At 32.7% G+C, this 25,000-nt stretch overlaps 2 protein-coding genes across 2 annotated transcripts in view; one reads left to right on the top strand and one right to left on the bottom strand.

Annotated features, from left to right (window-relative positions):
- The window catches only part of LOC125777705 (putative 1-phosphatidylinositol 3-phosphate 5-kinase), a 25,090-nt gene extending 11,965 nt beyond the window's left edge, over window positions 1-13,125 (bottom strand). Inside the window, exon 1 of the mRNA XM_049452969.1 lies at window positions 13,117-13,125. Within this exon, the coding sequence (XP_049308926.1) occupies window position 13,117 (1 nt within the window). The 5' untranslated portion in view covers window positions 13,118-13,125. The remainder of the gene's footprint in view (window positions 1-13,116) is intronic.
- A 10,344-nt stretch (window positions 13,126-23,469) lies between these two features.
- On the top strand, window positions 23,470-25,000 carry LOC105230703 (uncharacterized). The gene is made up of 3 exons (XM_049451008.1): window positions 23,470-23,759; window positions 24,050-24,443; window positions 24,565-25,000. Exons 1-3 carry the CDS (start codon window positions 23,612-23,614, stop codon window positions 24,626-24,628), a joined length of 606 nt encoding a protein of 201 aa, XP_049306965.1. The 5' UTR covers window positions 23,470-23,611; the 3' UTR covers window positions 24,629-25,000.

The raw sequence follows: 25,000 nt of genomic DNA on the forward strand, positions 1-25,000 counted from the left end.
TATGCAATTTGGCTCTAAACATAAAAACATAACACTACACAACAAAATCGAAATATTTAACCATCAAAACTGAAATATTCGCCGTCAAAGTTCGAAATTGGCTTATTAACAACATAATTAATAATTATATTAGGTAAGGCAATAAAAAGTTTAAATGTGGAAATCAGCCATACTTTTATTTTATTTCAATGCTAATTCTCCGGTCAAACTTCTATGGCAGATGCTACAATAAATTTATAGTGAACAGCCGAACTATATGTACCTTCATGTGAAAAAATTATTCACTGAATATGCTCGCTAATTGACGGTAAAACTTTGGATATTTTATTCAATAGGTTCTTATCACTTCTATTTCTAATTACCAAACAGTCACAAAAGTTTACAAGTAACTTATTGAAGTTAGGATTAAATACAACAGCTTAATAAATCTGTATCTACGTGTGAATATAAATACGTTTATATAAATATTACTAATTATTATGAAAATGTTATACTAACTGAATGACTAATTAATAAGTATTTGCAGTTTTTAAAAAGATTTTGAGTAATTTTATTCAAATCTTTTGTATATTATTGAGCATACTTTTGACATTCTAGGGTAATTTTTTCCTGTAGAAAATGTTGAAGCATAAGTCGGTAATAGAACTTCTCCTAGAACGTTTTCAGACAAACAATTTGCGGTGTTCACCACAACTCGGCTAGAAATTATTCGAATAAAAAAACCAAGAAAAATTAGTCAAATTATCCTCTGATAATTTTTCTCATTTAAAAATTTTTGGCGGCCATTTAAAGTGAAAACTGCTATTTTCTATTAAAAAATTCTGCCATTTTGTGCGTAGAAAACTCCCTTACTAGACGATGGGGTTAGGTAGTTTATATGTCAAAAATGTGTACAAAGTTTGAAATGAATCTGTCAAGTAGTTTTGAAATGGCAGTGAACACGGATTTTATAAAGAGGAGTTTTGAGAAAGTGACGAAAAAAATTATTCTATATTGTCAAAAGTGTGCTCAATAGTGTACAAAAGATCCGAATAAAATTACTCAATCCATATTTAAAAAATAAGCGGGGGGGTGCTTCCCTAATCGATACGTATAAAGTGCCCGAACTAAACTTCTCAATACGCTACGATACTTTTATTTGATACGACTCCGACACCGTAATAAGCTTAATGTATATATCTCCCAAATCGTTGAAGCTATATCATCTGTGTGCAAATACTTGTATGTGAACTCAGATGATGACCCTGTCCACATCCCATATAAAGATTTTGTTGTGAATTACTAAAAAAAACATAAATCAATAACTAGATGGGCATTATAGGAGCCGGTGCCAAAATTGGCGGATGAGCGCGGCACCACCCACCCTTAAGTGAAATCACATATCTACGGACCTACTAGACCAATTTTAACCAAATTGGGTAGGTAACATTATCATAAGATTCCTATGTTACAGTACAAATTATTTATTTTAAAAATATATTCTCGAATATAACTGAACAATGTCAAAGGTTAATGGAACCAGCCGAGACCTTTCTTTGCAATCAATATGCCCTGAATAATGAATTCCGGTTTTCTAGCTGACTTTGACCAGTCAGGCCGTTTAGAAAAGTTAAAATCCGTTTGACTGTCTGTCTGTCTGTTCGTTCGTCCGTCTGTTCGTGCAAGCTGTAACTTGAGTAAAAATTGAGATACAAGTATCTTGATGAAACTTGGTGTGCGGGTTCCTTGGCACAAAAAAATTGTGAGTTCGTAGATCAGGCACCTGTGGGCAAAATTTTTGAAAAAGTGGGTGTGGTTCCGCCCTCTAATAAGTTTAATGTTTATATCTCCTAAACCACTAAAGCTACAATAACCAACTCCTACCGATAGTGTAAAAATGAATGAAATTGGATGAAAATCTCGCTCACTCCTGATATAACGATACTGTTCAAAACTACAAAAAGCGCTATAAATCAATAACTAAATGCGCCCGAAACGTAAAACTTTCCCACTGGGATGGTATGTGAAGGCTTTATAGGGGCCGGGGTAAAAATTGGACGATGGGCGTGACACTGCCCACTTTTTGGCGAAATTCTATATCACGGGATCCGAATGACCGATTTCAACAAAATCCCATTACTTTCATATGTTTATGTCAAGTTGTGAAATTGGGTGAAATCGGACAATAACCTTGCCCGAATAATATGTACATTTAGTGTATGCCACCTTATGACCAAAATTGTTCAAATCCAACAAAAACTGTTCAATCCCCTAGGTACCGAATATTTCGACATCGGTACCTATAGTTGACTTTTATGCGGAAACATTTGTCAGTGTCTGAGATATTTAATAGAAAGTCAGGGATAGTACAGTCAGTCTGACAATGATGTGGGTTGAATCGGATCAATACCTCGATTAGTCCCCATACTCCTAATATAAATATAATCGAACTTCCGGGTGACTCAATGAAAATGTGCCAGCGTATTTTACTTATAACAGTGTATATTTGTGCCTTACACTCCATCATAATCCGGCTGACTTTAGTCTATATGATTAGATTTTTAGTAAGTGAGAGGTTAATAGTATGTGGTATTGGGAAAAATAGATAAAATCTGGTCGATACTACCCAATTTCCATTTACTACATATAATGGTTTTCGTTTTTCTAACAAACCGTATGTGTCTGTCAGTATAGGAGTTTTACAAGTATATAGTACGTGTACATATATATAAAAATGCTTGGAGCTCGTTTTACACCATAAATTATTTCCCTGGCTTTGATTCTTGTAAGTTGCAAGAGTATAAAATGTTCGGCTGCACCCGCACTTAGCCCTTCCTTACTTGATTAAAATGAATTTTTGCCAATATCTAAAGGTATTTCCCCGACTTTGATTTGAGAGTTTAAATGTTCGGTTATATCCGAACTTAGGCTTCCTTAATTGTTACACCAAAATAGTAGCTTTTTTGTAAAAATAAATGGTGACTTCAGGGTTCCGAATGTTCAATAAATATCCGATTCGGCATAATGGTATGGTAGCGGTATGTACATATTTTCCCACAGAACTATTACCTGTGATTTTAATGATTTATGTCAGTTAGGTATGTTTTAATATAAATGTTTCGAACTTAAAACTAACTGTTGAAAAGAAGTGAGTCTATGCCTAATATTTTAAGTTAATAAGAATATATGAAATTCATTAACAATTTCGCCGAATAACGAGTATTTTTGAATGGTTTTAAAGGTCTGTTTACTTGAAAATAGGAATTTCCCGGCTTTGATCCTTTATATCTCGCAACATATTTCAACATAGTATACGACTTTTGATCACCTAACGGTTCTTTGTATCCCCTAAATCTGGCCCAGTTAGATATCGAGTTGAAATCCATATGGTACACTGTAATTTGATACAGGGAATAGCGGCAGGTACCTGTGGCCTAAAAGTGGTTAAAAATTGGATTAATATCTCAGAAACTACTTGACCAATTTGGCTGTGAAAATGGGCGAAATCAGATGACAACCACGCCTACTTCCCATATACTACTGTGACCAAATTGAAAGGTGAATTTTTAATTTATACCTCGCGCGTTTTTCGAACCGACAATTTTTTTTTCTGTAAGTTAGTAGTACTGTTAGTGACATCTACAAGTATGCTAAATTTCATGTCAAAATATTCATTAGTATTTGAGATAGGCGTCGTTTTGTGAGGCTCTAAAAGTGAATTCTTCGATTTTTACTATGTATGAATTTATTGAACAAAGAAGTGCCGTAATGCACCAACTCACACTGCTTTGGTTATTCGTGATCATTTCGCCAAATTTTCAACTAATATCGTGCCGCAACCACCGCAACCACCGCATTCACCTGATTTACCTTCGCTTAACTTCTGACATATAGCTGATTTTTTATCGAATCGGTAAATTTATAAGGAATCTTCACGAAATTCAGTAAGGATCCCTTTCTAAGAACAATGTATTCTCTTGCCTAAAATGAATGAAATCAGGGCAATATAGTTTAATATAATTTTTTGCAACACCTGAAAGTGTTTTCCCGCATTTCTTGTTTTCCGAGAGTATAAATGTGTGACACCCAAAGTTAACCTTTTTTTAGTTGTTTATTTTGGTTCTGGACATATGTAGCACTAGTCCTTCTATACGTTGGCGCTAAAGCAGGCAAATAAATTATGGAGACTTCTAATTGTTTTCCAAGATTTGTTACATCTGGTAGTGGTAGGAATAGAATAGACGCATAGTTAAAAATGGCTTTGAATAAATTTCTAACATATATATTCTTGTTTTGTTTTAGAGTACTAGTAAAAATATGGATAAACAATATTTTATTTTGAATTTATCAAATTTCAGGGTGTTTTAGATATCAGATACCAAGTAGATATAATACTTTAGCCACTTTTAGGGGGCTAGTAGGCAGTTATTTAATTTGTTGACAGGTTTTTTAAGTCTATTTATATATGTATACTAGCTAACCCCGCAGCCGTTGTCCTGCGTGAAATTATGTGTTTTGAAATGAAAAGACGAAAATTCATATTGTGTTGATAATCATTTATTTGCGATTTTTCTAAATTTTTTTCAATGTAATGCAGCTTGATAACATATTTTGGTTTTTGTTTCGGTGCGTAAATGTACAGAGGAGATGGTTTTCCAACTCGTGAGCACGCAACGTATATCATCTAAACATAGCATTTCCAAATTTATGCTACCCACTGTGCGACTATCCTGTTGATCGTCACCTCAATTTTCTATGGAAACGGAATACGTTTGAACTGAAATGGCAAATCGTTAGAACTCAAAAGAAATCCGTAGAATCAAGCATTCTGCCCCTTGTACTTGTATTTGATAAGTGCGTCACAATCAGATTGCGAAACATCATAACGACAGATCCAACTTTGAGACGCAAATGATGCGGTGGCATACCAAGCCTCTCCAAATAATTTAGAAATCCTTTGGATAATTCTCGGTGTCGTGTTCATTGTCAAGACGATCGATCGATTTGTATGACCGCAAGTCTCCCAGAATTTGACTTTGAATCTTCTAGTTTAAGTCAACAACATCGGTATTTGTGGCAGCTAACATTACGCATGCACTCAAAGAATCGTACTTACGATAACTTGGCCAATGTTCGTATAATCATTCGTGATGAGTCCATCTTTCGTGAATTGATAAACCACCGGTAGTATCAATCGGTGTTGACTCATTTCCAATTCTTAGCGTATACGATAAAATGTCAACGGCAATGTAATTTTTGGTCGTATCCCATAATTGACGCGGATTTGAGCGCTGATCATCCCGAAAAGTGTGCGAACTTCAGTGGCATTCGAAGTAGCTCTCACATCGTCCATCGTTTGATTCCAGTGATTATCATGTTCCAGCAATTGTAATTGCTGGCATGATTCTCAAAAAGTTGCACACACCGTACCATTCACAGTATGCAATGACGCAAATGAATTTGAACCGCGTACATTAATCAAAAGCAACCGAAGGTAGAAGCAATCATCGTTTTTCGGGTGGATTGTGTGAGTTCGTACTAATGCATTAGTTGAGACCACACCAGGATGTCAATCTACTGGTTGGCCTTGCTTTTTGCGTAAATATTTCTTCGACGATGCGTTCTATGTATGTATAATATCAAGGCATTTCCGAATAGAGTAATATTCTCGCAAACGGATTCCAGACGCAAGCCGAGAAAATACTCGTCAATGTCAATATTGTTGTTGGCGGTATTTCCGTTGGCTGTACTGTATTCTCTGGGTTGAAATACACACTTTGGCCTTCTCCGAACGAACTGCGAGATGCACAACAGTCGGAAAAGATTCATGAATTGTGAAAGTAAATATCCTACAAAGCGCTTCATTGCAGTTCATGTATCAACCCATTTGATAATCTCGTTCAAAGCCAATAACCGCCATGTTGATTTCTTTGGTAACGTACTTGCAAACGTATTTGATCGATTTCACCAAACAGAAATACGCAACATTGACATGACTTTTGAATGTGAATTAGACAACAGTGGCAAATATGGTACGATCCATGTGTTGCCAACTTCGATGTGTTGTTAACTTCGATATTCACGCCTCTAAATTGAATGCTAAATGTTCTGGCATTTCGTCTAGTGGCCGACGCTGATGCAGTGGATATCCATCATTTTTAGTTTGTGTTTCCGAAAGCAAAGCACGTGGAGAGTGTTTCGTGCATTTATTGTCAGACATACAAACCGAAGTAGGATTGTGGTGTTCGCAAGGTCCATGAACCATATTGGTTTTCATCACTTCGTATAATACTGGATCTTTCTCTGCATCAGGAATTTCCGCAGAAATAAGTTCATCAATTTGATCTGGTGTACCATCCACCATACAAAGAAGAATGTGTACGTGCGACAAACCTCTCTTTTGCTACTCAACAGAGTACTAGATGCTAGATGTACTCTGTTGAGTTGCAAAAGAGAGCACCACATATACCTACATTACTCCAAGATAAAGTCCATGAAACATCGTAACTGTTGTTTGAAAAATCGTGCTGTGACATCGTGACGATCGCTTGCTGATTAACAGCGATCCATAATTCCGCACGTACGTATGTCAACGCATCCTTCTTGCCTTGTCTTGCCTTGGGCTGCTATTTAGTGGTATTGCAATTTGTTTTTCACTATCACTAAATATTTAGTGGTAGTGCAATTTGTTTTTCACTGTCACTAAAGGTTTAGTGGTAGTGCGATTTGTTTTTCACTATCACTAAAGGTTTAGTGATAGTGCAATTTGTTTTTCACTATCACTAAAGGTTTAGTGGTAGTGCATTTTTTTTTTCACTATCACAAAATTTTCAGTGATAGTGAATTTTGCTGTTTAACTACCACTGAAGAAGTAGTGCTAGTGAAACCTTATTGCATTTATTTTTTAGTGCACTATGCCCAACCTTGGCTGCCATACGTTGATGGCAAGAAGAACGTCGACCAAAAATGTTAATTTGTGGAATTGTCCAATTTTCCGACTATTCCTCACGAAAAGCATACGGTTTTTTTATTTTCAAACCTTCCCTGATCCACAAAGAAGAACCTCTGAAAATTTCATCAAGATTGGTGCAGCCGTTCTCTTAGCCATACTAACCAACAAACATTCATTCGTTTGTATGGGAAAAAGAAAAGGGCTGTTTTTAGGGGTTTTCCAGCATTTATTCGAAATTTTCCGCATTGTCCGCAAAAACCATCCTTGAACCTCAACGAACATTTAGAAAAAAGAATCGACCAAATTGGTGCAAGCGTTGTTGAGTTATGCGCTTAGCAACACATTTTGCGATTCATTTTTATATGTACATATGTATGTATATAAGGCGATAATATATAAAACCTTCGTTCTCAGTTTTGGATAAAAGTACATATATGAAAGTATTTTTATAATTGTATTTGTATCAACCACTTAGTATTCAAAATTGAAAGCAATCGTATCTGTTTTCGTAAACGATTTCTTCCTAAGTTTTTTATGCTTAGCGTATACCAATAATGTAAACCTGTGTTGTATTGCTATAAAAAACTTGTCACGGAAAATTTTCTTTCACTAAATTTCTTAAGGCTATTGAGGGATAAATATGTAGCAATTTGAAAATTTCTTTGTGAAGAGTCACCATTAAATCACATGGGATTTCAAGTCAGCAATCATCGGTAGTTGCTTACCATTATTTATATCACACAGAAAACGAATTCAATCTATCGAAGTTTCACAATTTACATAACTCAATAATACAATCTTAATCTAATTTATTACGTATGGCGTTACTACGAGTATAAAAGGATAAAAAATTAATTTTTATATTTATCGGTTATATGACTATATGCATTTATTTTGTTCACATTTTTTGCATAGACATGTGTATTGTCTTCTGTTTGACAACACGGCGGCACTGTTTTGCTGATTTACATACATACATACATACATGATAAAATAACACATTTGTATTTTATTTTGATTTTAGCATAGATTAGTTTTTAAATTTTTTTCTTAATTCTACCTAAAATGCAAAAGAACGTGTCATAGTTCAGTAAAGAAGGGCTAAGTTCAGGTGCAACCGAACATTTTATAGTCTTGCAGCTAGCAGGAATCAAAGCAATTATATATATTTGTATATACATATGTATAACTCATACCCTAACCTACATATATGTATATTTGGCATAATGTTTATTGGAAAAAAGAAAATCATTATACAAGTATGTAGTACATAGAAGTAGGGGGTAGTATCGAAACGTTTTTATTTATCATTCTTTATATTAGGTATATGGGGCTAAGGGAAGTATTAACTCAATTCAAGCCAGAAAAGATTCTCTCTTACACAGTAACTGATATTTAAATATATATATTGTAGTCTGATTTGGCCCATTTTAACAAAGGAACAAAGGAAGATCACGTACCAAATTTGGTTGAAATCGGTCCTGAGTTTTGTGATTTCGACAAAAAGTGGGCGATGGTACGCTCTCCGTTCAATTTAGTAGATATAGCTTTATTGGTTTGGAAGATATATACATTACACTTATTAAAGGGCGTGGTCATGCCCACTTTTTAACAATTTTTAAAGCACAGATGACCCCCACCCCCTTAATGTGAATCGTTGTGTAAAATTTGTGTTCGGTGCCTTAATTTATGGCTTAGTTATGGCACTTTATACATTCTCGGTTATGTCCATCTATAATACCAAAGTTTTTATTCATCATTTCATTAAGATATCTTAATTTTTACTCATGTTACAGTGTGCACTCATGTTTATACATTCTTGGTTATGTCCATCTATAATACCAAAGTTTTTATGGTGCCAAGGACACGTACCAAGTTTCATCAAGATATCTTAATTTTTACTCATGTGTGCACGGACGAACGGAAGGATTTTTTTAAATATATTTAACCCTATACCTATCTCGATTAGGTTTTAGAGATACATGCAACCGTTAGGTCAACAAAACAAAAAAATCATACTCTGTAGCTACATATTACAATATCCATATTTGAGTTTTTGTTGATTACCTCCAGGAGCTTTGTCTGCAACAGTAGCTAAAATTTATATCATATCGAGGTGACTCTCACGTAGTACTCATTTCTGCGACTTATCAACCTCTTTAAGCTGCACACCTAGTGTGATAGCGTAAAAAAAAAACATTTCTTGGGATCGAAAACAAAAACTAGTGAGTCAATCGTTTTAAAATTTTGAGGGTATATTTATACATGTCTTAAGAGTACACAAACAAATTTTTGAAAGAAAATATTAAATATTTTTGAAATTACAAGCGATCTCCGGCGGCGCCAAAAAAAAAGGGTCCTCCACTGTTGCCATCATTGCAGCATTTTCTGTTGATAAAACCTAAAAAAAAAATTCTCGTTAAACGAAAACATATTGTCTATACGATGACCCTCGGGCTAATAAAAAAATCAAAAATTGACAAAATGGCGGCATGTTGAAAAAAAGATAAATTTCACCAAAAATTATGATAGTTTTTGGGCTGCCAAAATTCGATTTTTGATTAGATCAAAAAACTGGAGGGTCATTGTATGGAGAACTATATAGAGAAGATGCAAAAAAAATTTGATAGCGATCAGATCATTTGTCTCCGAGTAATCACTCCAGCAAATTCGAAAAATGGCGGCTACTCTTTTAAATGGGTGTAACTCAAAAACTGTTTCAGATATCGATTTGAAATTTTAGTATGTTATTTTTAAAGGTATAACCTATCGAAATATGAAAAAAATCGACTTTTTGAAAATTTCACACTCGGTGTGCCTCTTAAACATTGGCAGAGACTTAAGAGATGTGTATATATAATATACGAATCACCACTACCCGCATAAAAGTGATAGAGGGATGGTAGAAGTAGAACAATACGGCACTTAAGCAGTTTAGTATCAAAGACTAGCAAGCACTATATACATACGTACATACTAGTATGTATTATTTGTTAATATTATTAAAATATATAGTATGTGAGTATATATGTATGTATATCATCATATTTAGTTCATGTTTGGATCTCATATAAATAACATTTGTTGGACTCGAAATATCTCTCAAATATATTTACTTGTTTAACTTTTTATTGAGAAAATAAACATTAGATTTTAAGAAATCAAATATTACATATTTTCAATTTATTTTTCAAGCTTTACATATTATATATTAGGGACCATTTCGGACCATCTAACATAACTTTAAACTAATTTAGTTTAGTTTTTTGCATCAGAGTGCTTCGATTCCTAGTAAAGTTCTTCAAGTTACTTACTTATTACCTCAGAGAGTATTGGCGAATACCAAAAAAATTGTACAATAATAGTTTGTATAATGGTATGTAAGTTTTTAAAATACTTTTTTAACAAGTATTTATTGATTTTATAATTACGGTAATAGTTAATAATTTGTAATTTATAATGGCTTTGCTTTGTAAATATAACATGTACTATATAAAACTTTACTGAAAAGTAGCTCCAAAATAATGTAAGTTTAAATTGTTATTTGCACGAGCTTTATTGCTTACGCATTAGGGAATATTCGTGTTCAGTTTCTTTTTAAAAATGAATAAGGCGTTTTTAGTAAAATGCACATTTTTACACTTCAAAATTTATTTCACAGTGAGTTTTGTTGAGTGATGGGAACGACAGGTTTTCGAGTGTACTTGACACCGTTTAACATGAACTCTCATTCCAAACTAAAGCGATTTATAAATTTTTAGTATATACATACCAAGCGTATATTTGTATATTTAGAAACAAAAATACATACCAGCATATTTATACATATAGAGGTATGAACTTTACGTTCACAGGTATTAACCGTAAAATCATCCAGTCATCCGACGGCGTTAATGTATTTTATATATCATGGTGTCCTACACAATGCGATTTGTCAGATTCTATAAATGGTATGAATTTGATGTTTTTTAGATTAGTTGCAGTTTAGGCAGCAATTACTTGTTACTACAAATTAGTTTTTTGTTTAGTTTTTTTATTTTTTACTCGGCTAGCAACAACATTAAAATCCATTGATCCAAATTTTATAATTAAATCGCTTTGAGAATTGAAATAAATTCGTGTTGATTCCATTCGACTTTTCTTTGTGATATTATTTCCATTACGTTTGGTTTTTTTATGCTTTACATCTCAATATTTGACGTTTAGAGAGAGAATGAAAAATTATGTGGAATTTTGTGCAACACAGGAAAATGTTTTGCTTAACTTAAGTTGAATTTTTGTTTTTCAAAATATACGGAAGTTGCTGTATATGTGCATAATTAAAGGAAAAAACCATAATCCAATAGTAAATATAAAATACGATATTTATAACTAACTGTCAAACATCACTCTCAGCAACAAAATATTCAATCTTGGCGATGGTTAAAAAGTTCTTGGTGATGTATTGTTTGCTTGATTTTAAGTGTTCCAATTAAAATTTTCTACAAGTTTTCAACAAAATAATATAATTATTAACTTTTGCCACATGTCAATCGCAGGAAATACTTCAGTCGTTGAATAAACTTTCTCAGACATAAAATCATTTTATTAAAAATCAGTATCCTGCATTTCGGGGCAGATATACTTAAGTGAGTGTAAATATTTAATTTTATTCACTTCAATTTTTTTATAAAAGTGAATACATATCTTAATATATGTACATATAAAACGTAATTTAAAAATTAAGAGATTAAAAATTTTTTTTTTAGAAAGCTGTAATAATAGAATGTATATATGCTTACCAATGTTGAATAGGCATTCAGTTTAAATATAACATAAATTTCTATTAAATACTAGCTACTCATTTATGTATATACGAGTGTATACAAATACAAGCGTTTGTATAATAATGTTAACTTCCCAATGTAATAAAACGGCTCCTCGTAAAAGAAAAGATAAATTCTCATATTTGAGAGTGGAAACCTTAATGGCTACGCGCAGTCTTTAACGAGTATTTTTTTGATTTAAGCAAGCTCTGGCAGCGTATCTGCAAAGTTAATCAAATCTACATACCATAGGTAGCAAACCACATACAAATACAATTGTGTATTATTCAGATCATATCTGTGTATGATACATTTGCTCATGAAAAACGAGTAAATTACGTAGTATGTATAATTTAACGTTAGTTAATATCATTGTAATTCTTTTCAAACTTATCACCAGTTCCTGTTAGACCCTATGACCCATGACCTATGAGGTGCAAAGGAAAATTATAAATTAAAAATTTGTGACTAAAAGTCAAAAACAATTTACTTTATTAAACGATCGTATAAATACCGACCATTTATATGACTTTGCTTTTAAGCATATGCATATTTCTGAAATTTCTTTTTAGTAGGTCAGCATACTTACGAGGTGTGTTCAAAAAGTATCGCGAATTTTGTGTTTTTTCAAAAATTATTTACGAGTATTTATTCATGAATATCTATTTTGTCCCCTTCAAAGTAATTCCCATGAGATATTATACACTTGTGCCAACGGTTTTTCCAATCTTCGAAGTACTTCAAAAAATCATTTTTTTTTATCTTCTTCAGCTCCTCCTTCGATGCCGTCTTTATCTCGTCAAGAGAAGCATAACGTCGTCCTTTCATGGGCCTCTTCAGTTTAGGGAACAAAAAAAAGTCACAGGGGGCCAGATCTGGGGAATACGGTGGCTGCGGCATCATTAGTGTGTTGTTTTTGGCCAAAAAGTCGCGCACAAGCAACGATGTGTGTGAGCAGGGGCGTTATCGTGGTGCAAAAGCCAATTTTTGTTCTTCCACAAATCCGGGCGTTTCTGGCGGATTGCTTCGCGCAAATTGCGCATAACTTGCAGGTAATATTCCTCATTGACCGTTCTTTCCTGTGGCAAGAACTCATGATGCACCACGCCCCTACAATCGAATAAAATTGTCAGTTACGATACGCGATACTTTTTGAACACACCTCGTATATTGTGAAAACAGGTGGAAAATAATTTTACTTCCTCCACGTAGAAGGGTTATTTTAATACATATTTAATGTACGTTTTACTCGCTTCTACCGCATGTAAATCGATGTAAAAATATGAAAATTTTTGGTGGTCTCAGAAAGGACTCGGCCCATTTCAATCAAATTTGGTTCATAGTATTGGCCTGATATTCTTATATTGTAATTTATAGTATTTTGAACTAAATGTTGAAGTTTCATATAAATGACAATTAATTTAAAAAATTCTTGTTAAAAATACCCAAGTTGTATTGAGAAAATTTCATTATTTACTGAATATGTTGTTGTTATTATTCCGCCTTCTTGGTCATATACTCACGACGTGTCAATTTTATGTACGTTTCTAATATTTTAGAACCCTTGTGAATTCTCGTACCTATATATTAAATAGGAATGCTGTATAATCGATATAAAGTTCATTAATACTAATGCTCGTAAAATTTTGATGTAAATTGAAGAGACTTATGTATGTACATATATACCATTAAAACGAATACTTGATTCCGCTCATATATTAATAGTTTGAATAGTCTCTTTAAAGTTTCCATCAATATACAATAGAATTGTACGTGAAAGAAATTACTTGTGCTAATTGGAATTTAGTGATTTTATTATATTGAATAAACGTTGCTAAGGTACTCACGCTATTAGAATTTATTATGTTTACCAAACATCAGCTTACTCAAATGACCATTGTGTTGATAATTACTGGATTTTAGTCGAATTTATTTTGTGTGTCCTAGCCTTAATGGTAAAAATTAGGTATGCTGATAGTAGAGAATACTTTGATATTTGCGTACTTTCCATTGTAATAATGAATTGAAATTAAAATTTATTACAGGAGTATAAGTTAAAATTAATATATATATATCTGTTTAAATTTTTATACCTTCAGATAGAAATAATAAAATTCAATATTTAATTAAGACTGAATTAAAATTTAAGGGTTAAAATCGGTGATATTGTTTTCCTCTTTTACCAAACGTAAAATTATATTTTCAGCAATTTTTGTATTTTGAGTAAAGTAAAAAGTGTTCAGAAGGGATGAATGTGCATACGAATGATAGTCTAAAAGAGTGTTTATCATCAGATGTCTGTGGCTTTTTCAATTACCATGTCTTAAATACGTGTTTGCAGTTAGGACTTAATCGTAATAAGTATTGCAATTTTTATAATCATGATAATTATGTACATATGTGTTTATTATTCGACTCATTCATCATGTTCTCCCAACGGTTGTTTGTAACTGTTTTAAAACCATGACGTTTTTTAATAACGACGACGACGAACACCCCACAATGATAATGTTCAAAACTGCTACAAATAATGTATGAAATGACCGTTTTATGGAACTGTTTAAAACGTGGATTAAATTGTGACACCTACTTCCCATATATCGCAATTTTTTTTTTTTAAAGCCTAAACGTATACATATTTTATATTGAAATAAGTATAGCATAACCCTCTTAAAAAACGTTATCAACTCTTTTCGTATTTTATAAATTATTAGTGATTTTAACTTAATTTAATTCTTTACGCCTTCGCATAATAACGATTTCAATATGAACCAATACTTAATGCATTAAATAGCATTTACATTTGATAGCGCATACATCAAGACTTATACCCGAATAAAATGAAAATAGCGAACCTACCATGTGGCAACTCTCAACAAAAATATTAGGAATTTGTCTATTATTTTCCTAATCTTCGGTTAAATATGCTTATAAAAAGATATGAAATAAATGTAGGTAGTATCTAGCTTAAATAAAATTACATGATTATGTTACATTTAGCATAATGTGATTGTACCAAATATAACTAACATCAATTCATACTTCTTCTTTCACACTAATTATACTTATTTCAATTAACCAATTATGAAAAAATATAACATGTTGCTACAGATGTTTTTTGATGATACGTTATTTTGCATTTCACGTGACGATATAAAGGATCGGGAAGACGGGACGAGTTGAAATCCGGGTGACTGTCTGTCATACTGCTGGTAATAGATTTTATTAGAGTTGTCTTAAGAGGGCGTGGTGACGCAATCCTCTACGCCAAATTACAGTTCTATATATTATATTTTAGTGCTAAGTTATGGCGCTTTATATGTTGTCTTTTAATGGTGTTTTGTGGGCGTGGCAGTTGTCCGAATACGCCTATTTACGAACTCGTAATTTGTTCTTTCCTAAGGAACATTTGTAGCAAGTTTCATTAAGATGTCTTAATTTCTACTTGCACGGTCAAACGTTCGGATATACAGGCAGTCATCCGCATTTCAACTTTTCTCGTCCTCCTAATCGAGTTTTCACACGATTTTACTCATTATAAGCACACATATGTATGCACCGTAATAAGAAAAACACGCTCCTTCACTGAGCGATATTTTTTGTCAAAAATCATCTATAAGAACTGGGGTCACATATTCGGTACTTAGGAGTTTAAACAGTTTTTGGTGCAGAAGTCAGATACTCTAAATACATTATTTGAAAAAACTATTATACTTGTTGCAAGAGTATAACCAGAAAAGAGCAAAAGAATGAATCTTAAAAAATTAGTGAAGTAATCAACGGATATGAAACATTCCATCCGTAAAGAAATACATCAACTGTTTTGCTATAAATTACAGTGATGTCAGTAAAGGCCATTCGTATTCGTCATTCTCGTGAATAGCTGCATGCATATACTAGTACATATGTATGTAATCATATGTGTGGAATTTACTTTTATGAGTTGGTGAAATGAAATATGTAGGCATTATGAAATATACCTGTACCTATTTACTACAAATGGGTGGCATTATCGCAAAAACAATTCTCATTATTAACTTAATTAAAGATATTAAATTTTTATATGTACAATCCCCTTATCACGAAACAATTGTTATATATGGATATCTATGAATTTCCCCAAAACTTAACTATGTAAAATGAAAACCAAATGAGAACTTATAAAATACGAAAGTAACTAAAGTTTTCGATAATGTTGGCATTCTGCGTCTATACTAATAATTTGACACCATTCTGTTTGTTTTATGTTCATGCACACTTCCTTCTAATACTTAGATCATATTGTTGTCGCAAAATATTTGGACGAATGCATGTGTGAACTAAAAACAGGTCATTTGGAATATACGTTAAAAAGTCCTTTTCCCAATTGACAAATTTCCTTGAACCACGTTTACATGCAACACATTTTATAACCAAAGGCTTCAAATAGCTGTACCACGTATCCTTATATGTACATATGTATGTATGTATGCACTTATGTTGATTTAGCGCCTTCACATTGACCTGTTGTCCGCTTCTGGTTGGAAAACAGTATGTGGGAACATATACTAAGTAAATTTTAATAAGGGACACTCCCGCGAATTGCTATATTCATTCACCCAAATAGTACACTATGTACAAGAAGAGATATCCCTGAAGGGCGAGTTAGAAACTGTTACTGCTTCCCAAATGGCAACCATTTAGATAATCAGTTTAAACTCAGGAAAATTATGACCTCTTTCAGCTACTAATAGTAATTTTCCTTTTCCTTTAAAATCCACAAATGTCAGGAATTAAAAAAGTTAATAATATATATACATTTTCGTTTGTATGTATTACATTTAATACTAAATGTAAAGTATATAAGAGGCATCGCATCGTATAAAATGACCTGAGCATTATTTTCGGCTTGATGTGTTTTGGTTCAATTTTACCTAAGCCTTAGTCAATCCACTCAACTGGTTTGCTTACCATGGGAGGTTGGTATTGTAGTTAACCGAAAGCCTATAAAGTGCTATAACTGAGCTCCAAATGAAAATATATAATATAGATCATGTGCATTTTCGACAAACCACTAAAACTATCTAAGCCAAACTTACTGAGAATAAATCTTTCTGAAAATTCTTCATGTACTATGAAAATGAGTGAAATCGGATGATAATCCCTCATACCTCAAATAATAGTTATGGTGAAAACTACTAAAAGTGAAACAACTCAATAAATAAATGCGTCAGAAGTGGTATCAAAATTGAACAATTTCAAATAAATTTGGTTCATTACTATATTAAAGCGTTTCAGTTCTTATTGTGAAATCACTCTACGAATTATTCCTAGTCCCATATACTACTTGTAATGATTTTCTTAGTATATTCCCGAGTAATGCCAAAAGTCCAGACCACTTTTATCACCTTTGCTAGAGTTTACATCACATACATATGTACATAATGCATACATATGTACACTTTTGAGCTATTAAATTTGATTTTAATATAAATATTACGAAAATGAAGTAAAATATAGTAATGAAACTTACGTAATTGTGACCTATTTTACATATATGTAAGTTAATAAGGTACTAAATGTGATTATAATCCGTTAACGGTTTCGTTGAATAGTAAATTTTTACGCAATATTTTTTAATGTACAGGTTTGGAATATCTGAAAGTATTTCATGGTATTGAAAATTTCGAAAGTTAAAATGTTCGGTTGCACTCGAATTTGGATTTGAAGATTCGAAAATAATAAGTTATGTCTTGCCGTTTGAAGGTAATCAAAAACATACTTTTCTTGTACTCCTTAAATTTTTAAGAAATGAAATATCGAATTACATTAATTAAAATGATTTGAGTTTGTAATTGATTTGAATTATTGGTCACAAACAGTAATAGTTTTGTCTGACTAACTGTTTCTTGAAAAGGTAATAACTTATAAAAATATATTATAACGAAACTAGTTCGGTAAGCCGTTCTCATTAGAATAACCATTTTAACTGACATAAATTATTCAAACGAAGACAATTTGTAAATTTAAAATAGTCTAAATTTTACCAAAACCTTATATATATTTTCTTATAGCCTATAGAAGTAATTTAAGATTTGGCCCAAACGTAACCCTCCTTGATTGTTTAAACGCACTTAGTCAACTTCCGCTGGCTTTTTAAAAACACAGGCAAGTATACTTGTAGGTATAAGTACGTCAGAGCTTACTCACCACAACAATAAGCATAATGTCAGAATATTCACTTCTTCAGCATCCTAATTGACTTTTTTGTTTGTGGTTTGATTGCACTGCACTTTGGTGGTAATTAAATTACCGCAACCATAATTGCTACAATAATGACAACACTGCTGGCTTTTGTGCGTTTTTTACCGGTGCTCAGCAGAGAATTTCACATACATACATGTGTATATATATTGCAGCAGATACCTGCAGAATTCTGTTCACTTTACGATCAATTTCAACTCACCGACGTGAACATACTACAGGTATGCATGTAGGTGTATGAGTATTATGTGCTTTAAAATAAGAAAGAGGAAGGAAGTGTTTAAAACGTTGTGAGTATGTGGTATATTGTCATTGAACAGTTTTTGTGGTGTTACCAATAAAATGTAACGCAGGTTGGTTGATACAATTGCTGCTAATGGACATTTGCAACATGTGCGTCCAAGTTACGTGGTAAAGTTATATTAAAATATTATTTTCTAATTAGTATACTTATGTCGCTAAATACATATACATACATACATCTAAATATGTTTATGATAAATTCTTCAAATCTCGCTGATAAATTTATGTGATATAAGTTATATAAATACGTAGACATGTATGTACGGATATTATACAAGTAAATCGTGTGTTATTGAGTTGTAAATTAATATTGAAAATCAGCGTTTTTATTCATTGTACAATAGTTTTCTTCAACTAACGGTTGATGTACTACCTAAAATTAAGCTAAATGATCAGGATGAGGAGAAAAGTTGAAATCCGGGTGACCGTTTGTCCGTCCGTCCGTGCAAGCTGTAAATGCCCACGAAATTTCCAGTCATCATAGTACTTGGAAAAATCCTCCGTCGTGATGACATCAGAGCCTTCTTCGATTCAGTTTTTATATACTCAATTGAGTTAAAACAGTGTCATCGGAGTGCTCATGTGGATTTGCTGAATAGCCAGAAATTACACGAAGGTAAATTAGGCGAATATGGTGGTTAAAAATGTGGCGAAATGCTCATGAATAACCAATGCAGTATCAGATGGGGCATTGCCGAACTTTTTTGTTCAATAAGTTCAGACATAGTAAAAATCGAAGAATTCCCGTTTAGAGCCTCTGAAAGGCTAATGAATATTTTGACGTGAAATTTTTTTGAAGCATGCAGTACAGTAGTATCTCGATTCTTGCACGTAATGATTGCAAGTATCGAGTGTAATGGTGTGAATTTCTGATGTATCTTCAGCCAGCTGTGAACGTAACTCTGAAAGAGGATGCCGTCTTCATTATCCCATTCGGTTGTTATGTCAAACAATTTTTGAAAAGATGACGGAATTGAAGATATATTAACGGCAGTTCATGCATTAGATAAAAAACATATTGCGTCTTTCAAGCTGATCTACTGATTTCTTCGTCGAACTAAAAGGATGGTTTTGTAGTTCATTTTCGTAAGCCTTATGACATTCTGGTCCATGGGATGTATAACAACCGTACAAATCGGAGAAGGAGACATTACCAATATTTAACCATCAATACTCATTAACTCTCTTTTTTTGGGGTGACAGGGAGTATTATCTATAAGTAAAATAGCCTTTTCGGGAAGACTTTCGCCACGGAGAAAATAAGAATTAGACATTTTAAATTGATAAAGCAAAACATCTACACACCTCTGGAACAAATGTTTTGTGAAACCATTCTTCAAATAAAGCCAAGATCATTCAAGCATTTTTATTTCTTTTGTAGACAACAGGAAAATCCGTAAAATTTTTATGTTAGCGTGGATTCAATGATTTCACAATAACGTATAATTTTACTCTATGATTACCAGACGCATTCGTACAAACAAGTTATTCTTTCTTTACTGATTTTATGTCTTGGAGCTGAGGTTTCTTTTGAGCGCACAAGAGTTCTATTAGGCAAAAGCTTCCAAAAGAGGCCAGACTCATCGACATTGTATATCTGCTCCTTGTTCATACCTAAATCAGTAATTTTTTGTATAAGTTTTGCAAAAATGGGTTAACTGAATGAATATTATTCGAAAGTTTTTCGCCACATTTTCAGTGTTCATTTACCATATCTGTTTTTGAAATAGCTTTTCCTGTATTTTTGCATGGAAAAGTTTGGTCTTTACCTTGAACATTTCAGTCGTGATAGATTAGTTCTTTGCTCGTTGTTTTTCAAACCATTTCATAAGTGCTTTTTTCATTTTTGCAAGTTCTGATGGTATAAAACTGATTCAAATCTCCCGAAACGCACATGCGTAAGAGTTACAACAATTTATCATTGAAAAAAACGGGACTTCTCAGAAATGTATTCCAACTCAGAGGAATCGTTACCAAAATCAACAATGTCTTGTCGCAAGTATCGACGTAAAATTTTTGGATGCCGCAAGTACTGGGTACATAATGAAAAATATTTCTTTGTTGCAAGAATCGAGTTGTTGCAAGTATGAGATGTGCAAGAATCGAGGTACCACTGTATTAAAAAATTCACCTTTCAAATTGATCATAGTAGTATCTCCTAAACCAATAAAGCTACAACAACAAAATTTACCGAATTCAAATATTATAACGACTTTTATCGACAGTGTGAAAATGGATGATTTCGACTTAATTTAGTGCGTAGCATTCTTTTCATATTCCTATGTCACATAACTTTAAATTCCATTTGATGTTTTCACTTCCCAGTCTACAAATTAAGAAGTAATTAATATAATGGGATACAAATTTGCAGTAAAAATATGTAGCCTTATGATAAAAAATTTCGCAAATCCATACAAAACTGTCCAAGCCCCAATACCGGAAATGTGGACCCCAGTATCTCGTGTTGACTCTTAACCGAAAATGTCGGTCAATGGATGGGATATACAATTGAAATTCAGAGGGAATCCTTTCCGGACAATAATATCTCTGTGTATCAAAAATTAGTTGAATCGGGTATATATTTCTCTAAGCCCCCATATACTTAATATAAAGTTTTTCGAACTTCCGGGTGGCATTGCTGCATATATCGGCCAATATTTGAGTTATCTCAATGAAAATGACAAAGCGTGTTTTACTCATAACAGTTTATCTTTGTACCTCAAATGTAAAAAAAGATGGATATTAACTTGGCCTAGCCCCCATATAACTAATATCAGGATTGTGAAACATCCGGCTGACTTTACCCATGTGATTGGAGATTGTATGTAAGGTACCCGAATTAAACCCTGAGAACATTGTTTTAGTAAGTGGCATGATACTCGTAATAGTTAATAGATAAAATCGGGTCGCTACTATGCCAACTGCCATATACCACAAATAATAATTTTCGTTTTTCTAACAAATCTTATGCCGACAGTGTATGTGGTATATAGAGTATTGCTGAGATTCCGATCCTCTGGTTGACGTTTTACATCTTAAGGTATTTCCTTGGCTTTGATTCTGGCAAGATGAAAGAGTTTAAAATTTCCGGTTGCACCCAAACTTAGCCTTTTCTTGCTTGTTTTTTTTTTTTTTAATTTTCATAATTCGTATCCATACATACAACTATGTTCGAAATAAAAGAAGCGGCTAGCGGAAAAATATATTTTTACGTTTAAAAAATGATTGTCGTTTAATTTTTCCATGCTACAGTATACGCCCAAATATTACCACTCTATGTTTAAATTGATTTTTGTTACTTTTGCAGAGTAACTCCAGTAGTTCACGATATAAATACATATACATACGTACATTAATCCTTTTACACTCACTTTTATTTCATACCAAGTACCATTAAGATAACCACTCTTTACATAAACGAAACTATATTTCTTAGCTGAAGAAAATGTGTTGAATAAGATATACTTGTACTATTTCTTCGCAACTTGAGGGTGAGCTCACTCATTTCATTACTTAAAATAATCAGTTTAATTATTATTTGGTTATCCTTGGTATAAGAGTAAATCCAAATACATGTATATACCCATGTATGTAGTATATGTATAATTTTTTTTCGCGACTATGTATATACATACATGTGAACCATAAATGTTTACTTTCAATCTCAAAACCTTTTCAAATTTCAAAAGCGTTAAAGTGTAAACAAAATATTATTGTAACAGTAGTACACTCTTACATACGAGTATATCCACCAATACTTATGTGCATGTATTCTATAAAAACTCTGAGAAAGCATAGCTACAGGTACAGTGAAATCTCCCATCCGCCGACCAGCCTTTCTGTCCGGTTAATGGAGTTGTCCGCTTAATAGATTGCCTTAAGAAACATCCAAAAATATACTCATAATTAGCAATAAGAGAAATGTTCAGAAAAATTATGCATCTACATATGTACATATATATGTATGCAAATACACATATTTAAATATTTGAAAAGATTATTTTTTACTTCTCACTGCTTACAAGTTCAGGTTGAAAAACTGACTTACTATTTTTCAGTTACCCAAAGACTTGGGAGTTATTTCTTTCACCGTTCATTTCTAAATGTAGTTTTGGAGTCAATTTGTGATTCTTCTTCCCCTTTTGAGTTATTACTGTCGTCAGTAAGTACTCCATCAGAAGCGATATACACTCTGTCTCGGTGCACACATTATTATCAAAATCAATAACATAGACAATTCTGCTTCATTCACTCTTAATATATGTACATACATATCTTGAACTTTTTAAAAAGGGGGCATGGCTTCCTAAAATTTTTGTTGTATATATCTCTAAAATTTATACAGGTAAATAATCATGACTCTGCTAAACATTTCTCATTAGCTTTTTCTTCTCAGATAACTTATATGACTTATTTAATGGCTAACTTTATACCGAAAATATCAACCAATTTCCAATATACAATATGTTCTTTTGGGATTATATGAAACAGAGTGCGGAACATAGCGATTCCAATCTTTAAACGCGTTTTTCTTAGAATGGTGTTTTTCAAAACGGTTTCCACTCTCAAAGAAAGTGTTTTGAAGACATCTAGTTCCAATTTAGATAGAACATGTTTAACATCATTCGCTATCGCTTTTTGTTTTGTTTTGAAATCTTCCTATTTTTTTCACGAAAAACTGTCGAAAAAAGGGCCAAATTCGATATTTTTTGTTCAAATCGCCGCCATTTTGTCAAATTTTAAAGAAAAAACAAAACTTAAATAGTACGATAGCGGCTTTCTTACAGATTAATGACCATTTTGAAATTTTTGTTTTAGATCAAAATTGCGGCTGCAACCGGGGACATCGTACAGGACCATTTTTTTTACGTGTAACTTCAACAATTTATTTAACTATAATATAACCAATAAATAAACATAAAAAAATTATTTTGTATTCGTCATGAATGTATTTAAAAAAAAAACGGATCGATTTTTATTTTCAACATTTAAAGAAAATCGTGAAAATCAGTGATTTTTCGGAGCGTCACGCTGAGGCGATCCCTTAAGTTTTATTCAAATATAATCTTCCTAAGGCTTTATTTTGTTATTCAGCCGTGCATCTTTATTGTTATTTAATTTGGTTTGTAAAAATGTATATTACCCCCTTTAGACACACTTATAGTACACTCACATATCGATAAAAATATATTTTCGTTTTCTTTTGTTATAGTGATAACCATACGCCAAACAGGAAGCAATACTGGAATATTGGGAAATAAAATAATCTCTAACTGGCTTTGAAACCCGTTTATAGCACTTACCCACCCTTTTAACTTTTCCAACAAATATGCTTCAATCAATAATCTTCTATAAGGGATTCTTCTATTTGGCGGCATTTTCAGTGCTAACACACTTTTTAATAGAGCCGGTGATTGGAGTAGTCAATGAAAAAGAGGAACAATTCAGCAATGGCGGGGTATACAAAAATGACTTTGGTGCGTATATTCAGAATGTTCCACTTATGATAAATATTAAAGGTTAATGGTTATTCATAAATTAAATGATTAATTTTTATCACTTTAAACTCTTGCTACCATATAACACAAATACAAGAATATGAGTTAAACTTTTTTTATTTGAAAATTTTGTTTTAATATTTAGTTTTACTTATTTTTGTATAAGTTTTACTGTAAGACTTTATTTTACATACATACATTATTTTAAAATTTATTATACTAAATTTTGTAACATTAATTTGAATCTAACATCATTTCTTCCTCAACAGAACCACTGACATTACACAAACGACCCTCTTTCTTTGTTGGCAGCCGATATGGCCGATCCAGTGGCGGTGCTGCACTCAGCTCTTCAAAGACACGTCGTCTAAGTGTGGTACCTCGTAACGATCGCTTCTTTTTGGGTTCACGGTATGGAAAGCGCTCCGAAGAAAACTCCGCTGCAGAATTCTATTCGCCATATGAACAAGAAAATCAACTTGCCAACAATAATGCTCTCAACTCTATTAATGGTTTAGCATTGCAACATACTAGTGTTAGCAAATACCCATACGGTGAAACTAATAATATGCTGGAAAAGCAACAACAAGAACAAATACAAACTCCTTCAATGATGTCTTGTGTATATACTGGGTTGAGGAACTTTTTTCGCTGTCGCAATATGTAAGTGAACCAATCAATCCTTAAGCACTGGACTCTTGTATTAAATTTCCTTATTTTGCAAACTTACTTACATTTAAACATCTGTAAAAGATAAATACGACTGTTTTACTTTTTATTGTAGCGATGAGATCAATAACATAATCAACCAGTTGACGATTGCTCATAGCGTCGAGGAGAGAAAGTGAATGATATATGAGCATTATTAAAAGTATTAAGCAGTTGCGGACTTACAGCAATATTATGTTTGGTTCACTCATAATAATATCACTCGATATATTTTACGGCTATACCAATTCTGAAAAATTATTATGCAGTGCTCTCGCGTAACTCTAATACCCACAAAGTCGCGTTTTCTTCATTGACTACTTCATACCTCTTTCCTTTAACTGGAACAAAAGTTAAATACAATTTAGAGATTTTTTACAGAAATCCCACTTGTACGTCAGCACCCAATGACCAACAACAAATAAATAAGTGCGTTCTCCAATGATTTAGGACAAGTTGCCAACACTTAAATACCTAATCATTGAAACTATTGAAGAATCGGTCGAGCTCGG

The sequence above is a fragment of the Bactrocera dorsalis genome, chromosome 3, assembly GCF_023373825.1.
Source record: "Bactrocera dorsalis isolate Fly_Bdor chromosome 3, ASM2337382v1, whole genome shotgun sequence".
NCBI lineage: Eukaryota > Metazoa > Arthropoda > Insecta > Diptera > Tephritidae > Bactrocera > Bactrocera dorsalis.

Excerpts from the sequence above, each read along its gene's own strand:
- LOC105230703 (XM_049451008.1), top strand. The coding sequence starts at position 23,612 with ATGCTTCAATCAATAATCTTCTATAAGGGATTCTTCTATTTGGCGGCA. Across the intron at positions 23,760-24,049 it reads GGTATACAAAAATGACTTTG|AACCACTGACATTACACAAA; the intron begins GTGCGTATATTC and ends CTTCCTCAACAG. Across the intron at positions 24,444-24,564 it reads TTTTTTCGCTGTCGCAATAT|CGATGAGATCAATAACATAA; the intron begins GTAAGTGAACCA and ends TTTTTATTGTAG.